This window comes from Hipposideros armiger, unplaced genomic scaffold (assembly GCF_001890085.2).
Source record: "Hipposideros armiger isolate ML-2016 unplaced genomic scaffold, ASM189008v1 scaffold_1002, whole genome shotgun sequence".
NCBI classification, from domain to species: Eukaryota; Metazoa; Chordata; class Mammalia; order Chiroptera; family Hipposideridae; genus Hipposideros; species Hipposideros armiger.
This window is the reverse complement of record NW_017732352.1, coordinates 202696-230069: the sequence shown is the minus strand read 5'-3', so window position 1 is coordinate 230069 and position 27374 is coordinate 202696. Positions and strand designations below refer to the sequence as shown.

The following is a 27374-nucleotide window of genomic DNA, read 5'->3' as shown; positions in this document are numbered from 1 at the left end:
CTTGGCCTTTGGATTAGAACATAATCCAAATATTTTATATATATATTTATATTTTATATAAATTTATATATATGTATATATTATATAATATATAAAAATTTATCTATCTATCTATCTATCTATCTATCTATCTATCTATCTATCTATCTATCTATAATTTTAAAAACCTGGATACAAGAGAGGGGTAAAAAGGTAGAGAAAATTTTCCTAATAATGTCATGAAATGTCATCTGTTACATTTTGGAATTGTGTCCAATGCTTGATATGAACGCATGTGCAAAACACAGCCCTCTCATGAATGCGTCAATTGAATGACCACTTGTAATGTGCTAGCTCTTGTCAGTCATCCTGAAGAAATTACCTGCAAAGCGCTGTGGGTTCATTCTATTTGGAATACCTCTCCACTAACAATCACAAGCCCCAGTTAATTCTGGAAACTACAGGAGAGCTGAGCTGAGCTTGGCTCACACATAGGGTTCTGGGCCATCGGGTCTTGCAAGATGGGCCAGTGCACACCCTCCTTGTCCTCCCCCCAGAGTGCTGCTGACAGCATGTCAGAGTTTGCCTTTCCCGGTGCAGGAGGAGCCCAAACTTGTCTTTCCCCATTCAGAAGTTTCTGAATATAATGCAATAGTAGATCAAGGAATTATTGTCTAACTAGGTTAATACAACATTCTTTTGTACTCGTAGTTCCAGGAAAAGTAGCAAACAGATTTTGGGTGTGATTTGGGAAATATGTGTGAGAAACAGAACACAGTTCTGAGGTATGTATTATAACCATGTATCAAGGGCTGTGAGGGTCAGAGAGAATAATTCATCCTGGTGCTGGGAAAAGTCACAGCCATGCTATGAGGATTGCTAAAAATGCAAACAAACAAACAAACCAACCCATTTGCACCCTCAAAGATGTGAAATGGAAAACTGCCTCAAGGAAATACAGCTTTTCTTACAGCAGCAACTTCCTCTGCGTCTTGGAGCAAAGCGACCTACACCAGCCAAACACTTAGAACCAACCTGTAAGGGCTCAGGATTTATAGATCCTTGTTTAGATGCACATGTTAGTAAACTGGAACATGCTTTACCAAAATGATTTATTTTCTAGAAAGAAAAACAGAGATTGAGGAGTGTAAACTGAAAACACTTTTCTAATAACTTTATAATAGCTAAAATTTATTGTCCCAAAGTTGAGAAATTTATCAGAGGTGTAGAGAACATACAGGAGTCTGACAAGAAGAAATTAACAAACAAACAAACAATCCTACAATGACTAATCAAGTGGAAGAAAACCTAGTACTTCTTCCGGGTCGTCCTCGTAGAGGTGGGACATATAGAAATTAAGTGAGGGTGAAAAGGATAACTATTGCATTGTTCTGTACACCTGAAACTAACAATAAAAAAAAAAAAAGAAAAAGATAAGTGAGTGACCAGAAGGAATAGAGGCAAAGAGGTCTTCCCAGCTGTGGACATGTCTGAGAGGGCACACAGATTTAACAACAATAGTTTCCTGACCTGGACCTCGTGGGACATTAGCTTATTAAAATGTCACAAGAACTTTATGAGTTAAGTCTATCACCATTGTCATTTGCAGCTCAGAAAACTGATGCCCAGAGAGGTTAAGTAACCTCCCTAAGGACACACAACCAAGAAAATGGCAGAGATTTGAATTTGTCTCCGGAGCCAGAGTCTTAACCATTCTGTTGGGCTGTCTAGCAAATGTGAAGAAATGTAGCTGGAAGAGCAAAAGTAATGAACAAAGTTGTTACGGACTTAGTGAGAATGATGGGAGAAGAAGGGAAGGAAGAGGAAGGCCTGTCCTATAAATGGAGAGAAGAGGTTGGTGGAATAAACAGAATAAGCCGGTCTCTAGAGAAGTGGCTAATAGCAGGGGAATTCTTTATTATGTAAGAACTAGGAAAGCGAGGGCAACTTGAGAGCCACACAAAGGAAAAAGAACGAATGGCTTGTGAGAGAAATCCCATCTCCACAAATAAGCATTATGCTCAAATTGCTGAAAGAGGAAAAGCGTTTCTAAGCTAGATGTATTTGCTGTTGAATTTTTCAAGACTGTACGGCAGAGATTGCCAACCCAGGGCTGGATAATGCGAGTGCACTGCTTGAGTGTAGGTTAACATAGAGTTGGGGGCATTGTGGCAAACTGAAGGGTACATAGCTTGTCTAGAAGACAGTTTAAAAGTTGCAGTTGATGCAGAAATGCTGGCTCGTGTCACCAGACCTTCTGATTTTTCTTTTTAGAAGCCAGGAATGTGTATTTTTATGTAGTTTCCAAATTGTTCAGTGTTAGCCATGAAATCGCATTAAAAATAACTTTGAATGTACTGGTCTCCCTACTTGAAATTTTTGTCTACCCAACAAATATCCTTATCCTGCAAACCTGCCTCAGATGTCAATTGCTCCAAGGAATTTTTTCTGACTCCTTCTCCCTTGCATGTGTCTGTCACTCTGTTACTCCCTTGTCTCTGCTACCTTAGTATTTTGCACACACATGTTGTTGTATTTATCTTCTCGCCAATGGGTGTCCTGAGAGCAGGGGCTGTCTCTCCCTCCTCTCTGTAATACAGACCCCAGTGCTGGAGTGAAGGGTTTTCATGACCATGAGAGAAAGAAGAAATGGTTAGTGCACAAAACAAGGAGGGTGACAGTGCCTTTTGTGGTCAGGAGGAAGGTGTTAAAGACTAAAATTGATTAGCATGGCTAAACATTGATAACAGAATTTTTGCAGCAAGTTTGCTACGTTAAACCCCACTGGGGCCTCTTCTAAGCCCGGCAGGAAACAGGTGCTGAGGACAGGAGTGAGAACAACAATACATAAAACAGGAGGAAGAAGTTGGCAGAAGAGGGCAAAAGAGGCCAAAGACTGAAAAAGGGAAGATGGTAAAGTGTTTTATCAAGAAATACCATAGGAAGTCTGAACTTAGGAAATCAAGTTTAGGTTGTATCAAATGGAATTGAGAAAGAGTGCATGAAGAATTATAATCTTAGAGCTAAAGGGTATCATGACTCCTGGCCGATATTGGGTGTTCAGTTAATTATTGTTGAATAAATCTAGCAATATGGACATACACAAATGAGCAAAGAGTGGGAAAGGTAGACCAAAGATTAAAAAACCACAGTGATGAAAAGAAGAGGGAGGATCCAACAAGTAAAGGGATGACAATGAATATTATAAATTGATACAAAATATTTATGTAAATAGGTTTTACTTTGGAGTGTAAAGAATTATAAACAGGTCTGATATAAAGATGTCCTTTAAAAATAAAACCCCTGGGCCAGCTGAGTGGCATGTTGGTTAAGAGCTGGCTTGGGACGCCAGAGGGCCCCAGTTCGGATCCCACATATGAGGGCCAGTGACACTGCCCTCCACAGCTAAGATGCTGAACAACAGCTCAACCTGGAGCTGGGCTGCCATGAGTCGCTGGTGACGGCATAGGCTGCAGCCCCTGCTGCAGTGGGCTGCCGTGAGCTACCGTGAGCCAGCAGCCAGCATGAGCGGCTAGCAGATGCTGTGAGCGACTGTCCAGAAGCTGGCGACTGATCTGCCTCACCCGGGAAGAGCGCAATGATGGTGCCAACTTGGGCCAGTGAAGCAACATCCTCCACAACTAGACTGAAGAACAAAACGACAGCAACTTGTCTGTTCCCCTTCCCCCAATTCCCCAGCGCTGTTCGCATCCCCCAATTCCTCAATAAAAATCTTAAAAAAATAAAATAAAATAAAATAAAACCCCTTTCAGACCAAAAATAGATGATAGATGAAAAATGTTTTGGAAATTTAAAAGTACTGGACAAAAGGAATTGGAGATGAAAAATCTGAATTTACGGAATGTTTAAGTTATCGGGAGACCATGCACATGAAAATATGGGGCTTTAGCATGTCAAAACAGAAGCACCAAACCCAAGGGTTTCTTTTCAGATTATGGGAGGGGCCAGAGGAGTTTGGTGGGTAAAGCCCACTCTCATATCTCAGCTCTGCCACTTTCTAGCAGTGTGGTTTTAACCTCTCTGAACCTCAGTTTCCTCTAGGAAAGTGGAGATAATAATAGACACACCTCAGGGGGTTGCTGTGAGGATTAATTAAGACAAAGCATGTAAAGCGCTTGGCTCCAAGCCTAGCACACTGCAAACACTCCATAAATGCCAGCTGTTATTATAAAGTACTTGACAGGAAAGTCAGGGAGCAGAGAAACATAAAGCGTCTCTATAATTACACGAATTGTGATAAAACAAGTTAAACTCTTGCTTGGTTTTCTTCTAAATTGGATTTTGTAAGCTAAACATGATTCTTTCCATATCTGAGAGCAGTTGCTAGGAGAAACTGGCAAAAAAGCAATAAAGTGGTGAACTCAGCCATTGTTCCTAAAATAAGTATGAAATGAGATGGGAGGCTTCAGAACGACTTCTTTTCAGAGGGGGGGGGGAAACCTTCGTAAATGAGAAGGCGGGCTATGATGCTGACAGGAGGATGGTGGGAGACAGGCCAGAAGCAAGTGACACAGAAAACCACGCTCCTGTGAAAAGCAGCTGCTGAGCCTTTGGGACCTCCTGGTTGTGAAAAATGGGTAGCTGGGAATCACATACAATCACTTATGAAGGTACATATTTATGCACCTTAGTAAGATCATTTAAGCTGGATGTTTGAGGAAAAGCTAGAAGAGACTATAGACACATACCCATATTACAGGAGGAAAAATAAAGGATTGGAGGAGACAGTTTCCACAATGGTCAGATACGTGGGGTGATGTGCACAGAGCTGGATTAGAATTGTTTGTGTTATTATCCACTGTGTGACTCAGATATGTTTATCTCCCTAAGACTCTGCTTCTTGCTCTGTAAGATGAGACAAACTATCTGCTTAGGAGGGTCATCGTGAAGCTGAAATGAGACAGAGCTTGTAAAGTGCAGAGCATCCTAAGAACTCCGTGAATGGCCCCTACTGGTGGTTCTGACATTGCTAGTCATAGAAGTAGGAAGCGCTCAGAGTATTGGTGAGATGGTCTCCTCTACCGCATCCATAGAAACATGATTTTATTGAATTCATTTCTATTGAAATGTATCATAGTTTGGGTACCTATAAGGAAGTTTTAATAAGAGGAATGCATATGTTTTTGTTAATGAGGAATTTGTAGTTAATGTTATTCTTGATCAATTTTGACTGCTAACTCTGCTCAGGGCATGCATTTTGCAGGATTAGTTCCTTTAGAAAGTTAAAAGAAATTTCTGAAACCTCTGGCCTGTGTCCATAGATTTGTGACTGAATCAGAGGGGGTGGACTCAGGTTATGAATATATGATTTATAAACCCTGTCTTGCATAAAGCACTTCATCCTCTTGTGTCCATTTTAGTAGCTGCTTTTGTACACATGCTGGTGTTAATCGGGAGACAAAGATTTGGTGTCTGGCAAATACTTTCTAAAGTATTTCTCTCACCTCCCCTCCCCTAGAAAAAAATCACTATTCATGGTTAAGCTCTCAAGAATGAAGAAAAGCCTGTGAAAACAATTCCAGCTGTGAGCAGGTTGCTATTATCCGTAACTTGGATTCTCCAACTAGTTACTTTTTGGACTACCTTACTCTTCTAGAGCTGTTTGTGACATAAACCAGCCTCTCTAAGCGGCTATGCATTATACGGTGAGAAATACTGAGCTAATATAACCGTCAGGCGCTAACCTAAGTTTCTCCCAAGAAAACCACAAAATGCTTTTCAGGGGGTCATTTAAATGAGTTATACCGATAATAAGCAGCGAGAGTTACAAATACATATCTAATGACTCTCTTTATTCATACTAAATATGGCAAGTTGATATCTTAGGGGTTGCTAAATCAAATGCTAAGTGCCCCAGCTGTTTAAATTCACCAAGTTTCTTTCTTAATGAAAAACAGATAATGCTGGCTGACAAGAACGCTAACCAAATGGTCCCTTCCGGCCTGACTAGAACAGGGGTGGAGGCTGTACTGCAGAGGGAAGAGTCCGAACACATTGCACTTTGAAGCGAAAGCAGACATAGCTCACCCATTCCAAAGCATACACCCACACTCTTCTCTCAGCATACATTTACAATTAAATTCAAATCTGACTGTACCGCTTTGGCAAGCTTCACACCATGCTCGTACGTGAGAGGCTTCTCTTTCATGTACAGCAAACGGGCCAAGGTTTTGGGGTCATCACGGAGGTCAATCTGGCAAAAAACACACATGTGATTAACGCATTTAGTGTTTTCAGGCATTACCAGGTATTTTAAACTGACATAATAGAGATTTTTTCCCCCCTAGACATCGATGAAGTTGCCAAAGTTTCTCTGAGGAAGCTCAGACACGTGCCCATAATATGTCTAGAAATGAAAGTGATTTCTTTGGAAATGTGTACATCAGGCTTTCCCCTGCAGAGCAGTTACCCTGGGAGCTGAGGACTACTCCAATGATTCTGTGGCTGTCTCCGATGTGTTCTGAAATTTTCTATTTGTTTCTAAAGTCCTCTTGTTGGACATACGAGATAATGTCTTACTACCTTACAGCAATGCTCATTTGATTCTAAATTACGTGACTAATTTTTAATAGTTTATTTCCTATAGAAATAGATAATTTTGGCTTTTCGAAACCAAATCTGCAGGGCTGAAGATTTGCTGCCTATGAGAATATTTTACTGAACGTGCCGCAGGCTCTGAAGGCAAGTCCTAAAGGGGAATTTCCAAAGGGTTTGCACAAGGAATAAGCATTCATATTTTCAAAGGTAGAACTACTTTGAAAATCGCATGTATGTTTGAATTAGGATCTGTAATTTAAGTAATTTAGTTGCTTTTAAATCTCATTGTGTATGCAAACCCATGCATACATGAATGGGTGTGAATGTGGTCACATACAGGCTTGTGTTTTAAAGAAAAAAAATATACTTATATATTAGGGTTCCATTTATAAGCACATTGTGCAGCTTTACTAATTTGTGTAGTTTTTGTTTTGGGCCTTAATTGTTCAACTTAGTGCTCATCTGTTATACATTAGGCTCGAATCACACAGGGATGGTTGCATATCCCGTCACATATTTTGGCAGCCAGGGATCAGGGCTCCATCAATATAGTCAAACGTTATCATCTGGAATTAAGGAAAAAAGCTTCATTTAAACAAACAATCAACTTTCAGAGCAGAATCATTAACTGTATTCTGATTTGTGGATGTGTTAGTTATATGTTCATATCTTCTTTAGGAAATATTTTTCTTTCTTTTATGTTTTATTTTGAATTTCTCTTTGTTAAGCAGAATGTACAATGAGAAATAGAAAGCAACAGCGTATAAAACACAACAATAAAACCCTTCAGTATTATTTATTTCTGTATCTCTGGGATAATAATTGGGTTTAACGTAGCAAAGAACAAAACCTATTTAAAACCATAAAAAGATGGAACAATGTTTAACACCTTTGTGCAATTACTGTTGGAAATTCAAACTATGAAACTTTATTAACTTTCAAAACACTTGAATGGCTTTTACAATCACAGGTTTATCTGTTATGTCTCTTTGCTTTTTTTCTAAGATCTGGAAGGCCAAGGGGCTTAAAGGGAATAGAGAAAATTTCTGTCTTCCTTTTCCAGGAGTATTACTAAGGAGTTCCTGTCATAATGGGACCATTCTGATTTCTGGGGTCATTTTCATTCATACCTATTCGGTGACTTTCAAACAATCATGGAATTTAGACGTAAAATAAATATTGGGTCATAGGTGTAATTGATGTCCCCACCTCATTCCTCTGGCTTAGGGCTGGAGAAGGGCGTCGATTTAAAAAATTACTTTGTTATTATTTAAAAATAAAAAGCTGAGAGAGTCATTTTTAAAGGCCACATCAAAACTTCCTGCTTCACATCAAATTTCAGCTGTGGCTAAATAATCATGCATATCTTAAGCACAGCTGTTCATAGGATTGATATATCTGAGATATTCCTCTGCAGTGCCTGCTAGAATAGGAGGTTCAAGAGATACCTAAAAGGTCTTTACTCTTTTGCCACCCCTGTGCCACCGCCCGCCTGCTCACCTGGGTCCCTATGAGGATGTAAGGCACATGAGGCATGCAGTCCTTCAGCTCTGGGACCCACTCCTCCTGGACATTGTGGTAAGAGGCAGGATTTACAACAGAGAAGCAGATCAAAAACACATCAGTGTTGGGGTAGGAGAGAGGCCTCAGCTGGTTGTAGTCCTCCTGCAGGAAGAGCAAAGTTTGGACAGCCTGAGTGGGGTAGGTTATGTGGTTCCAGGGAGTGATGGGGCAAGGTCCTGCTGCAGAACCCTGTGACCCTGTTCCATCCCCTGCAATCTGGCACTTCCCTCTGTTACTAGAAATAAAGGAGCTATCAGTCAGGAAAACACCTTTTAGTTGTTTATGGAGGTTATAAATTGCTCCTTTTCAAGATGAACTTTAAACACAACATTTTTAACAGCTTTAGTAAGAGAATTTACATACCATAAAGTTCGCCCATTTAATGTACATAATTCAACAAGGATTATTGCAATTCTCCGTGTTGTCCTGAATATGGATTTAAATTGGTGGGCCAGAAATTCTCTCCTTATACAATTTTAAAAAATGCATTCAGATTTAATTTAGAATAAGCTAACTAAAATGCAAAGCAAAGAGCTGTTGCCAAATCAGACACCACAGTAGTGGAAAAAATATATTGTGTGAGGGTTTAGGGCTCAGTATTTGGGATTCGTGTCTACGTCTACCTGAAGGTCATAGAGTGGCCTGATAAATAAAATGCCAGCTTAATCATTTTCTCCCCGAAGACTTTTTGGACCAGAATAGGCTCTGATTGAAGAGTTTCTGGTTACGTTACGTTAAAATGTTTATGTATACGCTGTTTTAGTGGGAGATAATAAAGACAAAGTAAAACAGTGCATCATCTCAACTTTGGGAAAAATGACAGCAAGTACCTTTTATTGTACATAAAGTGTTTTAGGAGGTTCCAAGGTAAAATCTGCTATTTCAACAGAAGATTTTATATATTTTTCATAAAATTTAGTAACACATAAGCCAAAAGTAATTTTATGTGTATGAGTGTATACTTTTACTATCTATGTGTATGTTCTATGTATACCTACATGCCCTCACATAGCACAATATGACATGTGTTCATACATACCACACCTACTATACATACTACACACATATACACACTATACATACATAGGTGCAACCAGACCTATATGTTCATGCTTATCACATACATTTGTACATAGACATTGGCAGCATATGAATTCATTTATTAGGGTCCTGACTACTGTACTAAACATTTAAAAAAATTATAGAACTCACATATGCTCATTGCAAAAATTCAAACATTCCAGAAGTACATAGAGTAGAAGCGAAACTTTGTTTTCATCCCTTATGTGATCTCTAATAGTATTTCTAATACTATTAGAAATATAGGAATACTCTAATAGTATTCCATTACTTAACATCATCCTTCCAGATATTTTAAATTTATTTACACATATAATACATACATGTTTAGTTTAAAAAAGATAAATTGATTATATAGTTCATATTATTGTGCTAGTTGTTTTTTTAAACTGAATATGTCATGGGTATTTACAAATATCAACCTCACCATCTTTATATTGACTCTGTTAATGTCTTTTTAAAACGGGGGTGTACACATACATGTACACATGTGGCTGAAAGGAAGTCCCTTAGCATGTTAGGTGTGGTCATCTCTGGTTGGTGGGCATGCGTTCATCTATCACTCAGCTACTCTGAGTACGCAGCACACAGGGGCTCGGGACGCATGCCTGCTACTATTCCTACTGCTAGTGCTATTAAAACCCAAGCAAAACTTTTTAGCCACCTAAAGAAAATGCAATGCAAGAAGACAAGGATGCTGAAATACCCTAAAACCCTAAAAAATAAACTTAAAAAATCAGCTATTGTACTACATTTCTATTAAAGCAAATGAGTGGGAGTTGGGTGCATTACTGCTGAATCAACATTGGTCGTACTGGGTAGCTGAGCCAGGCCTCCTGGCTGCGTCTCAGCCGAGTTGTGTCCATGTCTGTCTGTGTCTGTGTGGTAGTGGTGGCAGGGATGAGGTGGAGAAGGGGACAGTTCATCTCTTGCTACCACCCCCTCCTCTTCATGTAACTAGCCCTGGAGACCAAACCTTCTCTTTCATGGTCCCTCTGCCTCTCTCTTTTCTCTCTCTGAGTAGCTGTGAGGCCCACACACTAACTCTCCTTTCCAGGCCATAATGTCTGACTGTCTATGACACCACCTCCCTCTGCCACTTCACCCTCCTATCTGAACTGTCATATATGGAGCTGGGACTGTGTTGATTTTTTTTTTCTCATGCTGCACTTGTACTCTGTCCACAGCAAATATTCCAAAATGCTGCTGACTGATTGGATGACACCGGATCTGCAGTGAACTGCAAATGAGCACATGGCTTTTCTGTGGGTCATTTACTGCAGTAGTTTCAATAGGATCACCTAGGGGAGTTTTAAGACTATTTTGATGCCTCATTAGTCAACTACCTGCCACTACCCACCCTCCTACTTTGGGACCAATTAAATCAGAATCTCTGGAGAGGGGACTTGGGCATCTGGGCATTCTGACTTCATTGGTCTGGAGTGGAGAACAACTGGTTTACATGGTCATCATCTTCACTATCATCATTTTCACCATCAACCAAGGACATATATCAAGGGCTATTGCTAAGGGCCAGGCATTGTTTCAAATGCTTCCATGCATTATCCTGTTGAACCCTCACAAAGATGGTACCATCTATGTCCACAGTTCGTAGAAGAGTGAAGTTAAGCGTAAGAGCAGTTCACCAATGGGCAAATGTCACAGGGCTATTAAATACCAGGATGTAGTATTTAGCCTCAATCCAGCTCTAGCTCATAACTGTGACCACACTATTTGCTTCAGGTCAGAATTTTAAGTGACAGATCAAGCACTTTCTTGAAAATTCAGTTATCAAGGAATCTTAATCTAGATTAGTGCTTTATCCAGGGAGCTAAGAAAAGAAATATTAGAACATGGGGTGGGGGTNGTTCCTATCACTTTTCCTTTTCGAGTGCTTCTTGAGGTTGTGAAATCAACTCTGACCCACAGTGAGCTCAAGACAAAGATGAGGGCCACTGCTCCGTGGGAGGGTAGACGGGTGTAACCTATTTCATGGCTTGCAGCTATTAGAAATTACCACCAGATGGCAGCAGACACTGTAAATTTAAAACCTTAAAGCCAAGAAACAAAAAACACAAAGGAGAGAAATGTTTCAACTAGATAAGGAGCAAATAACAAGTAGTCTGAAAGGATCATGTTTATTTGATTCTTTACCCAGAAGCTATCACAACAGTTCTGCTTACATTATGGAAAATTTAGGAAGACAACGGGTTGCTGGGCTGACCGCAGGAGGGAAGAGAGGAGTGCGGTTTTGTGATTATTTACCCTCCTGGCAGGGTAGCCAAGGTTGCTCAGCTGAGTGACTTGACAGTGTCCTTCGCTGGGCTTTATCCTACTCTGTATTCTGGATCTCTTTTTCGTAGAAACCTTAGGCTTACTGTGTAATTCCATTTAAAAAATGCATTAATTGCCTCCTGAACGTTTAGCATTGTTAAGGATGGTATATGAACTATGTAAGTAAGGTGACTAAGAACTGGCAATCCAGTTGGGGGAAAGAAATGAAAATATGAGAAACAATTCGATTTAAGTGGACGAGCACTAGGTGAGATTTCGCTTGTTCTTTGTTAGCTTTGTGATAACAATGTAGAATATTTATTTGGCAGAATTGGCAAAATATAATTTTTAAGACTGGACGAGTTCTGACAGATCGGTTAGTGCAGTGGCTCTCAAAGTATGTTCCCCACCCCGCGGCACCGGCATCCCGGGGGAGCTTGTTAGGCACGCCCACTCTCAGGCCCCGCCCAGGCACCCCGCCCAGCTGAGGCTCTGAGGGAGGGGCTGCACCCCCTCAAACGATTTTATAGTTTAAGAAACCAAAGTTCTAGGCAGGTTAAGTGATTAAATGGGGACTACAGAGCACACATACCTTTTAAAGGAGGCTCACACCTGGGCTGGCGGGCTCATTTCAGCCCACCTTTGCCACTGGCTGCTGCAATGAAACATGGCAGGGGGTTTAGGATTAATAAAAGGAAGTTCCCTCCTTCCCTTGGGATGAGGGCTGAGAAGTGGGAGGTTCAGGGATTTGAATTTGTACCAGCTGATAACTTAAGTGGTGTGTGTGTGTGTGTGTGTGTGTGTGTGATGGAGCATGTTTGGAACTTAGGTTGGAGGATCACTTGTTGAGCTGGTGTAAAGGGGCTGTAAGGAGTGGATAAATAGGCTAGCTGGTTTTCGAAATTGAGAATGGGAGACCAGTGCTTGAGTGCTTCTTGAAGAGACAATGTTTTTAACCTAACAGAGGGACTGGAATCGGGCTGTGGAGGGTTAAAGTGGAGAAAGAGGCTGAGGATGGGGGTGGGATTAGAGTAGGCTTTTGAGAACTTCCCACCCAACCTCACTACAAAGGCAGGAGGAGAGTGTTCAGTTTGAAGGCAGATCGGGTGTTCTGGGATGTCGATGGGTGACTATTAGAAAAAGGCAGGGACATCCTTAACATTAGATGGTACAGGTGGTGAGTAAATGAAACCATTAGACTACCCTTCTCAGACTTTATGTACATTGAAATCCCCTGGGATCTTGTTAACCTGCAGATTCTTAATCAGCAGCAGGTCTAGAATGAAGCCTAAGAATTTGCATTTCTAACAAGTCCCCAGGTCACGCAGACACTGCTGGCCCAGGGACCACACTTTGAGTGTCCAGGGGAGCTGCACTGGGCACTCCCTCCACCCCTCCAACCCCCATACCCACGTTCAATTGGAATAGAATTCTGCTTCCAAGTCTTCTTGGGTTTCCTGACATTTATACCAGATTTTCAGATTTTTCACTTTTATATTCTCCCATAAATACACTCGTATTTGTCAGGCTTGGATTGGAAAATTTGGACAAGCTGTGTGGGGTGGGAGTGTAGCATAGCGCTTAAGAGCATGGACTGGGAGGCATGTTCTCTGGGTTCAAATCCCAGCCCTGCTGGTGATTACCATGTGATCTTGGGGGTGAGTGTTCTCTGCCTCAGTTTCCTTATTTGTAAACTGAGGTTGATAGTGCTGGCCTCATAGGGTTGTTATGAGAATGAAATGTGTTAGTATTTGTAGGCCACTTAGAACAATGTAAGTTCTTTAGTGGTCAAGAGTCCATCCTCCCATATCAACAGCTGCAGTGTCCATACCCTCCTTGGGTACAAGGGCTGAATCTGAAATGAACTTTTCTAGAGCAGTAATGAAACCCAAATGTTCCAATACTCCGAATGACCCTCTGAATCAATGTCCCTACAGCTCAAATTTTCATAATTTTGGGAGCAGATCGTATCCTAAGGCTACTTTTATAACTTGTCATGTTGACAAACTTCTTCCTAACCCCCTCCCCCCAATTTGCACACTTACAAAACCACATTACGATGCGTGTGAGCAAGAAAGGTTGAGTTGCTCATTGAGGAAAACATTTATTTTGAGGTTTTAGGCAAACTTTCCATAGAGGTTTGATGCCAGGTTCTGTGCTCCAGATGGCCCTACTGGGTCAGCCAATAGCAAAGGCGAAGGCTGGCGTCTTTCCAAGTGGATCCTGGGTCGCCATTAATAAACCCCAGCTGTACTACTTGGTTGCACATCTCTTTCTTCAGCCCTTTGGGAAAAGGGGACTTCAGAAATCAGGGCCAGTGAAGACATGTGGTATGCAGCCCTGGCTAAGGGGTGCAGCGGATGGCCTTCCTGCTCCCACATTCCCACGGTCACTGTGACAGCCAGGCTGCTGGGAGCTGTGGGTTCTCAGTGACAGACACCATTCTTTGCTTGCCCACATGCAGGCAGCCCCCGATCCAGTGGGGCTTGTGCGCAGAGAACTCAGCGTTTTACCCTGCTGAGAAACCAGGCTCCTGACCCCAGAAGATTCTTGTTTCTCCCTGGCAGTGCCACCACTAACTGCCACTGTTGCAAATGTTGCCTTTGAGATACGAGTATGTCCATCCTGGAGTTTGGCCTGAGCAGGGCTTTACTCATACGGCTCATGGAGTCCAGGACCTGCTCAGAGAAGGAGGCCAGATGTCTTAGAACCACAGAGGGCTCCACTCTAGGTGGCCCCTAGGGAAGTGGGAGGGGCTTGGCTCAGAGCCATGACCTGGGGAAGACCCCTCTCCCAGTCTGGCAGTTCTTAGCTGGCGAATGCCCTGGCTTTGCTGCAGCAGCCTGCTCCCCACGTGGTCTCTCACGATGCACTCTAAACAAACCCGCCTGCAAGTACGTCATGGAAACGTTGGCTCTTGGGCTCTTTGTAGTCAAGCCAAAGACCTGAACTCTAGAGATCCCTTCAGAGAGACTTCCAGTAATATACTACTGGGGCATGCGCCGAACAGGATGACTTGGCACGACCTGAAGAGATTTAGCTTACAGGCCTGGCCTTGTTGCCTCCCCAGCGTGAGCTGAGGGGTAAGATGCAGAGTTACCCTGTGAAAAAGCCCTCACTTCACTGCCTAACCTAGTACTGTATTTGGAATTCTACCTAACAGATGAACCAGACATCTGAAGACTGTCTTCAAAAGACTCCACTCAAAGTCCAAATATTAGTGTGTTTCAGGGGTTTGGGTTGGGAGCTAATGTTTAATAGCAGCTGCCATGTGCTGGCAATGTATGCATGTGACTTCATTATAAACTGTCTTCAGCAAATGCTTGGCTGGTTTGTAAAGGGCTGGAAACGGGTCTCAGGCAGGGCTGGTGGGGCTGCAGTTGTGCCCCAAAGCCGACTAAGTGCGGCAAAGTGCTGGGAACCAGGTCAACGATTTTGTTCAGGGGTGACTTTGAGGGTAGGAATAATGAGTTCCTATCACTTTTCCTTTTCGAGTGCTTCTTGAGGTTGTGAAATCAACTCTGACCCACAGTGAGCTCAAGACAAAGATGAGGGCCACTGCTCCTTGGTTTATTCATGTAAGAAATCTAATTATTCATAGCAAGATGGAACTCTCTAGCTGGGTTCAGAGACTTATTTCCTTTTTGTGGTTCAAAGATTAATCTGTTGGTTTTGTGATCACCTCTATTTCCATTAGCAGCTCTGGCCAAATGAGTTTTTTGAGTTAGTTCTAGACGCTCCTTAGCCATGTGACCTCAGCAACATTTGCAAATGTATAACTGAGAAGGGTGGATTATTCTAACTGAGGCAAAGAATGGAAACTTTGAGACGATGCTTCTAAACTAAATTTGTTAACAAAGCCTTATTGGCAGAGGCGCAGAACCATGGGAATCAACTCGGGTAATGGTCATTTTCTACTTCCTCCTCCTAATGTTAGGAACCTTGGTTCAACTACCAAAGACTCCCAGGGTGGTGCTTCTCAAATTTTAATGTGCATACGAATCACCTGGGGATCTTTTAAAAATAAATTTTCGAATTCAGTAGGCTGTGGGTGGGGCCTGATAAGGTCCCTGGTGATACTGATGCTGCTGGTCAGTGGGCCACGCTTCGAGTGGCAAGGTTCTAGAACAGTGGTTCTCAAAGTATGGTGTACAGATGAGCAGCAGCATCATTAGGAAACTGTTAGAAATGCAAATTCTTGGGTCTCCCCTGTAGAGTAAGGCACTCTGGGGCTGGGGCACAGTGGCTGTGATTCTGATGCCTGTGCAAGTTGGAGAACCCCTGGTCTACAAGATAAATTACACGTCATCCTTTAGTGTAACAAATCCCGACATTTAATAATCCTTGACTGCTGAAAGGTCTCCCTTAGGTCTACCATCAAATCGTTTTGCTTGATGACTCCAGTTCTTCTAGGCTTTCTTGAAGTCATCTTTTAAAGGTCGTAATCATAGAATTTGAGCCCTAGAAGAAAACTTAAGATGTGTTCTGATTCCTTCCCCCCATGCTTTATGCTCCCCTATGAACCATACCTCTGAGCTTTCAAAGCAGCTGCTGGAAAGCATTAGGAGAAAGTTGGAAAAACGCTTATAACCCATTTGTTGTTATAGTTTATCAGTGCTCACCACTTTCTCCTGTGTCAGAGGATTGGGTTACAATGCTTTCTTCAATTTGGAATTTAAAGATGCTTTTACATTGCCTTAGAGCTTCGACTCCTATCCTATTATTATTTAGAATTTTGTCTAAAAGGGATAGAGTAATAGGAAAGAAGAATTCAAGTCCGGGAGGGCTTTTCAACGGTTTTATTGAATTTGAAATTAAGGAAAGCCCTGGGAGGTGGTGCTGGGGGTAATTAATGCCCAGAATCTAACAATTGTCAGGGATCGCTACAGAGCAGGGGAGAACCAGATGGGCATGAGGGGCACAGAGAGGTTTTTAGAAGGCAAGGGACACAGAGGGAGGTTTCAGAGTCAGGCAAGAATTCTTGCTGTATTGAACTTTTCAAACTGGATTATATTTCTAAAATCTGACTACAGAGCAGAAGGATATAAATGCTTCTCTCTTTAAGGCTGTGAGTTCCTGATGAATGGGACACCCCAATGATTATATGATTGAATTAGGCAACTCCAGCCCAAAGAGCAGTGTACCCTGATGGCTGGAATGCTTACTGGTAGCGAAACAGCCAAGGATGAGCTACACGGAGGCCCTGGTGCTTAGCTCAGAGGAGCCAAACGGATTTTCCTATTTGGGGGGAATCCTCTCCTAGTCATGTGTCTTGGTATTAATGTGAGTTCTCCAGTTCCAGAGAGTCGCTGGCCCAAACAGCCATCTGCCAATGAGGGGCAACGGGATGATCTTAGGAGCCTTGAGGCTGGTGCTAGATTTTCCAGGTTCCCCACTTCCCAGGCCTGCCCAACACCAGCCGTTGATGTCCCTCAGACATGTATACAGGGGTCCTTCCTTGCAAATGCGCACAGAAATCCTAAAGAAAATTCTATTTACTATTATTTTTTCTAGTATAGAGCTTTCAAGTTGAGCAAAAAGACCTCTCTCCAGATAATTGTGAATAAAGGCCTAAACGAATGTGTAACTACAAACAGCAATTACCAGGAAGCTCGCAGTGGGAAAGAGCATGGTCACACGTTCACTCCAAAGAACTTAAGATGTATGAATTTGGACAGACTAAACAACCTGCTGATTTTGACCTAAATAAATGACCCAAGACATATGGTAACAAAAGTGCTATCAAAGAAATTGGGCCACAGCTGTCAAATGCTTAACTACTTCCCCTCCAACCATGAACTTATAACATTAGAAACTTTTCATAATGGTGTGAAGAAAGGAAGATAAGGTGACGTTTTCACTCAAGTAGAGCGTGTGCTAACTGATTAAGTGTTGAGAGTTCTAGTCATTGCCTCACATTATTGGTTGGCCAGGTTTTCCAACTTGAAGAAACATATCTGACTGAATGAGAATATTTCAAGAATCTTAGAGAATTTAGAGCCAACCCCTAGTTATTCAGAGGTTGACATTTATTTTGGAAAACATCTAGTTCTGGTTTTTATTCCTTCCAACACTCACTCAATTTTCTTCCTACCCGCCTGCCCCACTCCTCCATCCCCCCTTTCTTTCTGGACCTTTCCATAGCTCATTAGGCAATTCAAATAAAGGTTGGGCAAAGACTATAACAACACAAAAATGGATAAAACTCACATTTATGAAACTGACACAGTAATCCTAGATCTGGAATTGGTAAGGTAGGAAGAAATTGAAAATCTTGACCAAATGTATTATTTTGGTTATTGTTAGTCACCAATGAATGAATGAATCATGATTTGCCAATCAACACCTTGAATCATGCATGTAATGATTTAGTTTTTTTGTAATTATAAATATCTTTAAGATCTTAAGAATGTGCTTTTGGTTGTCATTTAGGTAGACAATAAATCCCCCCCCCCCAAATGATCAGAAGAGGTCATATCTATTGAATGAATGAAGATAATAAACATGAATCAAGATAATAAAAATATACCTGTCCTGCGGTGTCATACAGTCCGAGCAAGTGTTGTTTGCCTCCCACTGTCACAGTAACTAGGGGAGAAGAGAAGAGAGTCCATAAATGCAAGCTTCAGTTAGCAGCCTTCATGTTTCTCCATGCCAACATTTCCCTGGGCAGCAAGGATAAGCATATGCCTCATCCATGTATATTCTAAACCAAGTTGACAGCATGATTTCCAAATGAAAGACCATCCTGAGCTGAACTGAGAGTGGATGGGCTGAGCCAAGTCCGAATTTCTCAAATTAGATGAATATTGTTGGTGCCACTAAGGCACTCTGTAGGCTGCTCATTGATTCTTATTAGGCCCTAGAATATCAAGCTCCTGAGGGAAAAGAATGCTGGACCCTTTCTTGGTTATTTTCTTCTTTTGTTTGGTGTGAGCCACCTTTTATGATACAGAATTGGGTAAGCAACTTCCGTGTTAGAAATCTGTTTTTAATCTGTCTCTGAAATGATAATAAAACCCCCAAAACAAAGGATATTAATCCACCTGCATATTTTATAATGTATAAGCAAAGCAAATAATGAAACAAGATGCTTAATATTTATTTTTGAAAGTTTTTTTTTTAATTGACTATTCCTGTGCTTTAGCTCAACTCATTACAGTTTTGAACCTCAGTTGCAGGAGAATATGTTGTATAGGTTTGGTGTCACATACCTAAATGGTGTATATAGTGAGCAAAGTGGAGAGTTTGATTTACCTGGCTTACTGTTTTGCCAAGCAATTGTTGAAAGTGAGAAGTAATAGAGGGACACTAACTACTCTGTACCTGTCTGGAAATGAAATAAAGTCTCAACTTGAAACTAAACTGAGATGGAACAGATTGAATGCAAGAATAACACAATTCTCTTGGTGAGTGGAAAGAGCAAATTTAAATTTAAAAAAAAAATTTACTCTCTTTTTAGAGAAAGGAAGTAAAATCTGAAGGAGAATGTGATTTTTCCTAGTTGATTAAAAAATGTGCAAATACAATGTAATGCTGATTTTTTGACTCCTCCTACCATTATCTGTGCAGGAAATGAAAGACAAACTGAAAAGCAACCTTTTATAACCATATCTCCAACACATGCCAGCCAAATTCTCTAGTCTGCTGCTCCGAGTTGCTATTTGGTACTGATTTTACTTTTATATGTTTTGAGGTTCATGGCTTACATGTATGCAAAGTACTTCTTAGTGGCTCATTCTTTGAAAAGAACTTGTTTAACAGCAGTGCCTCCTCAGACTGAGAATAATTTTTCTGTCTCTTCAGATCAACATTTGTTCAGCTTGATAACATGGCTGCAGCCGTGCAGATGAGCTTTTAAAAGTGTATTTCTAAGTGGTAAACCAGGCTCCAATCCAGCCCTGGTGACAACGCTGACAGAGAGGGGCTTGCTTTATTTATTTATTTATAGAAGAGGGGCATTTAAACATTTTTACTTCCTTTCAACGTCAGGCTAGCAACGAAAATGAAGGTGAGACCGCAAGGCCCAGAGCTCCATGTCCTGTTTTGTTTTCCTCTTCCTGCATGCTTTTGCTTGAGTCAGTCAGATGTTCCGAAATCTGCCCAAATGGGTTCTTAAGTGACGAATTCACTATTTCGTAATGGATAAGGAATGAGGGGAATAAATCCAGCCATTACACATGGAATTTCCTGCCTCTAGTGAGCCCAGTGTATGCAGGCTAGGGGCAGCTGTTCCGGAGACCCTCTTGGATGGAGCCATGGCCATCTGTAGAGCAGCACTAGAAACTGGTTCACCCTCAGGGCTCCACTGGGCACTGCACATATTCCTAAGCAATGGTTCTGACCTTTTTTACTGGAGCCCTGAAAGTACTGCTCGGGTTTTCTCAGAGAACAACCATTCCCTCCAGCCTGCTTGTCCTCAAGGCCTCACCTCATTCTCCCTTCACAGTTTTGACTGCAGGGAACTGCACCAGGCCTGAGCCTGGGACCAACCCAGGAAGGGTGGGCTGTGGGCTGTGGGCTGACAGTCTGCGCACAGCCTTCTCTTCCCTTCATCCTTCCTTTCCTCCTTCCCTTCCTCCAGGTTTACTAGGTCCCTGGATTGCTCAGTATTGGGAGTAGAAAGACCAGCCACACTTCCTCCTGTTGTGGAGTGTGGAGAGGGGTTTATTAGCAAGGCCTGAGCAGATGCAACCTGGTAAATGCTATGCCAGGGCGGCATGAAGGGATGTGGGAGCTCGCATGAAAGGTATTACTGGGCGTGCGTGAATGTGCGTACGTGCGTGTGCGTGCCGGTGGGGTGTGGGAACATGCCGCGGGGCACTACTGCGTGGGCGCACATGCCCTACTGGAGCGTGGCCAGAGAAGGCTTTCCCGGTGTATGTTTGAGCTGAATCCCAAGGCTGGTCAAAACTTACCCAAGGTACGCTGATGGAAGGGACAAGAGTGGTTCACGGGAGCTACTTGGGTACACTGGGGGTGGGGCAATGGTGGGTCAAAAGCTACCTGGGTTGTGCTGGGAACCTGACAAGGGGTGATTCACAAACTACCTAAGATGCCCGGAGGGCAAGACAAGGTGGCTCAGGAGCTATCTTGGGTGTGCTAGGGATTGGGAGGAGGGGCGGCTCAGGAGCTACTGATTTGCATCAGGAAGATGGGGCAGAAGAGGTGGGCATACAGGGTCGGGCTGCCCTGACTCACTAGTTTAAAATTTATTCTGAAGGCTTGTTAAGCAATGGAAGTCCCAAATTATTCTTTTTCCCAAAGACAACTTCCTTGGGTTAAGGCAAAATGGCTGAGGAGAGAGGATGAAAGTGGAAGCCATGTCTGCTTTCTGCTTCGCTGGGGTAGTGGCTGTCTACTCTGTGTGTTTGCCCAGCCCTGCTGGAGGAATCTGAAAGGAAAGGGGCAGAGCTTATGCCCCTATCTCAGGAAATTACTTTTATTCTCTTCTCTGCCCTTTTATTTTTCCATTTTTTTTGGAAGGAAGATAAGTGGGTCACATAGTTGATGATAGAGAATATCTGGGGACAGCTAGAGACAGATCCAAGCATTAGTCACAAATTGTGGGTTGTACAAATGGCTTTGTGAGTCTTTATCTTGGACTAGCAGTAGACGCCTTAGTGCTTGCCAACAAGCTGCAATGTCCTATGGGGCCTCTCAATTTGGAAATGAGTCACAACAGCACAGAAGGCAGGTATGCCCTAAAATGCTAATAATAAATGTAGTGAGATTGAAAGAGCTGGATCTTTTAAGTCAGATGGTTCTGCGTTTGAATCCTATCTTTTTCCTAGTCACTGTCTGAGCAACCTTGGGAAAGTCATCTAACATCTGTGAGCCCCTCTTGCCTTATTTGTGAAGTACAGTACAGAGAATCTAGTCAGTAATGTTACAACAACTATATATAGTGCCAGGTGGGCACTAGACTAATCACTGCATATATAATATAAATGTCTAACCACTATGCATGACACCTGAAAATAATATAAAATAATATCAAACGTCAACTGTAACTGAAAAAATAATTTAAAAAATGGGAATAACATTACCTACTAAAGTAAGTATTGTGAGGAGGAAATTAAATTGAAAACACCTGGCACACAGCCTTGCTCAGAGTAGGTGCTGAACAATCGTTGCTTTCCCTCCTTCAACAAATGCTTATTGAACCTAGTCTAAGGACAGGGCCATTCTATAATAGCTTGCTTTCCACAGTATACCCCGTGTGCATTAACTGGCACATCGTGGGATCTTAATATTTGTGAATTAGTCATCACTTTCTCCCCTAAATGATCGCTATTAGTATTTAGATCTATGTCTTACAGCTCCCGCTGGACAGCAAGACCCTTGAGAACAGACTCTCCACACCCCAGGTCCCGCAAAGTATGCAGCACAATTCCTGGCAAACATAGTAGATGCTGAGTACATAGTACAGAAATTGAGCAGCAGGGGCAACTCAGGCAGACGAAAGTTCTTCCAATTGTGTAGAGCTGCACCCTGAAGCTCCCTGGCAAGACACTAATTGCTGGGAAGTGCCTGCAGCTAGCAAATCTGCTTGGCATAGGGGTCAGGCTAAAATCCCAGATCACCTTCTATTCTCAGAGCTCTTAGAGTTGTTTTCTGAGTTTAGAGAGGTTTGAAAGAGAGTGGGTCAAATGACCTGCTAATGGCTCAGATGGTTCTCTCAATAAAGTGTGAAAAGTTGTCAGTGATCTGTTAAGTATATAAAATGAAGGCTTTCTTCTCCAAATCCATCAAACTCTTTGCTTCCTTGTATTTCTTCTTTGTGGTTAATTTTGTGAGTTAGAGTGAGGTGCTAATAAAATCTAAGTCTCATAGGTTTGATCTCTTGAAAATCAGTTAGTTTCACCCATAGAGAAAATGTCCCAGGCAGGACATGAGCTTACTCCCCATAGCATTTCAGTCACCTCAAAAAACTGTGTCGTTTGCAATCTTGGATGAGGAAATGTTGGTCATTCCTGTAAACCAGCTCAGCTGATCAGTCCAGCCCATGGCAGCAACACTAGGAACCTGATTCAAAGCCACTTCCTTGTTGGGTGGTAGGCTGGCCATCTCAGCTGTCAAGAGCAGCCTTTTGAAGTCAATATTATGAATATATGATGAGTTTCAAGAACTCAAATGGTGGAAATGTCAGGTCAGGTAGAAGGAAGTCTCCAAGTACCCTTGCATTCCCAGCACATAGCTGGCTAGTTGCATCACTCATGCTGAGTGTACTTGTACTCTGTTTGGCAGGTAGGATGAGGCAGACATGACTAGGTGTGTGGATGTAGTACCATAAAGATGCTATTTCAGAAGAAGAAACACTAGATTATAGACATAGCAAGAAATAGAATTTTAAGAAAGTTAAAAACATGGCTCTCATGCAAATATAGGATGAAGATATGTCAAAGATTTATTACCCAGTAAGATGATAAATCTTGCTCAAAGATCATTTTGAGGAAGTGAGTATTTATAGGTACTTAAAAAGCAAAATGTTAGAATAAGATGGCCAGGTTCAATAGGAAACTGGTTATTGCCTTATGGAAAAGATAGCCTTTGATATTTTAAAATTAAACAGCAATTATTTGTACCTCTACTCAATAAGATTTGCAACTTCAGAAAGCCTAAGCTTTAAGTTAATAGCAGAATCAAATAAAGGTATATTCCTCTAGATTATTAATCCTTGAGGGAGGTTGTTAAACACTGCCCCAGCATAGAAAGGATGATTGCTTGCTCTGTCTTATATCCAAGTTTCAGATCATTTTTATTCATGCCTGAATTCAAGTCCATACGTTGCTATCCATTTGGTGAGATGTTGGGCAACTCAGCATGTCCTCTCTTTCACTTGGAAAATGAACGAATTGTGTTTACCCTAGTGGGACATAAAAACTCTTTTTTAAGCTGTTCAGAAGTCGGGGATAATCATCATAGCAACCTGCCCATGTCTAGGGGGCTGCAAAAAATGGAGGGTTTAAAAAAAGAATTCACAGTTCTGACCCCTGTTATCCTTGCTGCCAGGGTGTCTTCAGCAGCACTGACCTTTTCCTGCTCTGAACTGACCCTCACCCCTGCTCCTCTTCCTTTCTGGAAGATCTTGTCTGGGACAGTAACTCACCTAGCACCGGTGTGCACTCTTGGAGGCTGCTTGTGTGTGTTTGTGGCCTGGTTTAAACCTTGCAAATATGCACGTATATTTTACAAGGAACCAACTCAAAAGCATCGGGATGAGATTCCCCTCAAAATAAGTTAGAAAACAATGTGAAACTAGACATAATCAATACATTTTCATAAATATGAATGGTGGTAAATTCCTTCCTGGTGAGGTTTCAAACTTCCAAAATATGTCATCCTCTTAATGTGACTTGAAACCCTTCTCTCTTATCTGGGCTCACCTCAGCCTGCTGGTTACCCTTCTTTGCAAAGAACGTTTCTTGTTTCCTGAGCAGCAGACAGTGTGTGTGTGAAATAAAAATTGCTCTGGAGGGAGGTCTCTTACTTGATGTGCTGGCATGAGGTCCTGTTTTTGTAGAACGGAGGAGAAAATTCACTAGGCTTCCTGAAAATCTACTAGGACTCTGAGTTGAGGGTTTTTTTGTGTGTGAGTTTTGTGTATTCCTCCTACAGTAATGAGAGTTCATTTGAACAGGGGAGCATATCTGCTGTGCATCTTCCATCCCTGGTCATGTTTCTTTTATCTGTTAGGTGTGCCTATTGTGACAGGGGACTTGGTTTGTAGTTATTCCAAGCTGTAACTGCCCCGTATTTTAAGACAGAAGAACTGTTTGGAGCCCTTGACTCACTGTGAAAGAACTCTGGGATCTTGAGGCAGCCACAGCTTCCCTATGTCTTGATTTTTTTTTTTTACTGGCAAAATGAAATTTATTTGAGGAACAAAGGAGATCATGCATATGACAATTTTTTGCACCAAAGCTTGCACACACGTAAAGTGGCATCACTGAGCACATGGCTTCTTAAACAACAATATTTTGGGGGCATAGAGCTTGCTGGAATGAAGTTACACCGGTGCTGGGTGTGGGATGGCTGTTCAGGAAAGGTGTTCTCTTGCCAGTACTTGTTTGACGATGGATGAGAAGGAGGAGGGGGAAAATAGGGAGAGGAGGTGGAGGGAGGAGGAGGAGGAGGGGGGAGAAGGGGAAGGAGAGGACTTGCTCAGTTCCAAGGCTCTTGAAACTGACTGGGGATGGGGCCAAACCAAAGACGGAGCCATGATTCCATGACATCCACATCCTGGAATTTCAGTCTTGCTTGGCCTCACCCTTCCTTCCTCAACATTTGTTTGGTCTTCACATCCTGCCAATTCTACCTGCGAAGTATCTCTAGAACCTGATTTCTCTTTACCATCCTTGTAGCTGTCTCAGTGTAGCCCCTCGCCCCCAACCTTGCCTGTTGCAAAAGGCTTCTAATCCACGTCCGGTTCTGCAGGCTCCATCTTCTGTGCTGCGTTTTCCTCACTGCCACCAGTTCCCACAACTGTGGCTCCCGTCATTTCCAATGAGTCCTTGTTCAGAGTTCTTGTAACCTGGCCTCTGGCTTACCTTTCCATTTCTTTTATTTTTTTACCCTCCTACAACTTGAACTTCTTGCAATCTGTTGTACTCATGATGTTTTGCTTAAGCTGTTCCCTCTGGAATTCCGGAAAAGAAGTTCTAGAATGCTTTCCTTACACTTGTGAGCCTGGAAAACTCCCGTAACCTAGAAAACTCACTTCCATAGCTCCTCCTTGATGCCTACCAAACACCTTAAGCCTCTCCCATGCTCACTTGCCCATTGGGTCCTAAAGCATGTTCTTTATTCTCCCATCCCAGCATCCAGCATCGGCTTGGCATGTAGCTCCATTAATATTGGTCGAGTGACTAAAAAGTGCGTTAAACTCCACCCAGGCTGGAGGTTTTCTCTGAGGCGTCTGTTTTCTCTAGATGAGTCTTTGGCATTTCCCAAAGGGTCACCATGAGGTTTTTTGGACACTGAAGTGGCAGGATGGGGTCATCAGAAGTGACATCCTACACTAGATCTGGCATACCTGTTGTGAGGGGATGTCGTGGAAACATAGCTCCCCTGGGTGGGATCTGTGGTCGGTACACTTCCACTTTTCCAGGCAACTTTCACAAGCTATCGGGCTGCTGGACTCCAGACCAGCGGGGCACGGCTACCATCAAGGTGTCCTGAGGTTCACTGTGGCTGTGCAAGTTAGAGTAGCCAGGCTGCCTGGCAGCAGCAACAGAGGACAGGGGAGCTGTCTTTTAGTTAGGACTTTGTGAAGAAATGACTGAATTGTAAATAAACCCTGCACATGGAGGCTTGTGGTCTGCAAACCAGAGCATACTTTTGCAGATCCCCTGTGCAAAGAAATACTTAAAAATTACCAGCCCTTCAGTCGTATTCGTACATCGCTAGAAACTCACAATAATCAAGCTACCACAGAGGTATGGTGGAATAAATACATAATTTAGAGACAGAGACTTTGAATTTTAGCCTTGACTGTGACATGGTGATCTAAATGACAGCCACCAGAGGGAGCTAGTTAAAGACACAGATTCCTTGGTTTCACATGGTACCCCTAAGATTCTGGGGAAATAGGTTTGTGGTGGATCCCACAAGTATGCATTTTTATTAAGCTCTCCAGGCTAGTGATTCAGATTTGAACCTCAGTTTCCTCATCTTTAATATGAGAATAATAATAAGAACTTGATTATTCTAGAGTATCCCATCCACTTTAGACAGGTTTTGTGACTTTTAGATGAAGTAATAACAAGGAAAAAACATAATAAAATTTATGAAATGCTATACAGATATTATTTTTTTGATACTGTCTGACACACAGTACTGGAACAAGGCAATCTGTTTATAACAGCGTTCTCTCCTCCATTTCTAGAAACAGCCACTAAGGAAATTCAAGCACCTAGGTGATGATAAAAGTGGAATAGTGTGTTCCTGTCAAGAGTTTTCATAGAATTATGAGGCTCATAAAAATTCTATCAGGTACCAGCTATAACTAGTTAGAAAATATGATGGAAAATATCATTTTCACAACAACAAACACTGTAATGTGTCTTGTAATGTGTAAGACCTTTATGAAAAAAAGCACAAGGCGTACTCTGCTAACATACATAAAAGAAGACAGATGGGGAAATAGCTCATGGTCTTGGGTGGGAACCTCTGTATTGTAAGGATGTTATACTTCCCCAATTTAATAAGTTTAAAGTAATTCCAGTAGGGTGTTTGAATTGGGAAACGTGACAGATTGATTATCTTTGATATATAAGGGTGCTTTCTAATCAATAAGAATAATAATTGAAGAGAAAATAAAAAGTATACACAATTTATAAATAAAGGGCCAGTGAATATTGGAGTTAAAAAATAAAATCAAACACGGTGCAATCTTTGGCCTGTCAAATCAACAAAGATAATGCTACCCGGTGTTGATGAATATGTGATGATGTGGCACTCATACGCTGCTGTAGGAAATGTACATTGGACCAAGTTTTCTGGCAAGCCATTTGGCAGTGCAGATCAAAAGCCTAAACGTGGGTTTCCCTCTGATTCAGTTATCCTGTTTCTACAGTGCATTCCCAGGAATAATCATGCAAGTGCACACCAATGTATACACAGAAGACTGTTCACCACGAGGGCTGTTGGTTAGAGCACGAGCTCTGAGCAACAGAGTCACTGGTTTGATTCCCACATGGGCCAGTGAGCTGTGCCCAAGCTGAACTGTTGCTGAGCTGCCAACAGGCAGCCAGGTGGCTTGAAAGCAGCGACTGGACTTGGAGCTGAGCTGCGTCCTTCACAACTAAGACTGAAGGACAACAACTTGACTTGGAGCTGATGGGTCCTGGAAAAACACAATGTTCCACTTCCCCAATTCCCCAACACTGTTCCCTTCCCCAATTCCCCAATAAAAA

At 42.1% G+C, this 27374-nt stretch overlaps 1 protein-coding gene across 1 annotated transcript in view; it reads right to left on the bottom strand.

Annotated features, from left to right (window-relative positions):
• The window catches only part of RHOJ (ras homolog family member J), an 82444-nt gene that overhangs the window by 3452 nt on the left and 51618 nt on the right, over positions 1 to 27374 (bottom strand). Inside the window, exons 2-4 of the mRNA XM_019631469.1 lie at positions 17984 to 18042; positions 8038 to 8202; positions 6098 to 6193 (exon numbers count right to left, since the gene is read on the bottom strand). Of these exons, the coding sequence (XP_019487014.1) occupies positions 6098 to 6193; positions 8038 to 8202; positions 17984 to 18042 (320 nt within the window). The remainder of the gene's footprint in view (positions 1 to 6097; positions 6194 to 8037; positions 8203 to 17983; positions 18043 to 27374) is intronic.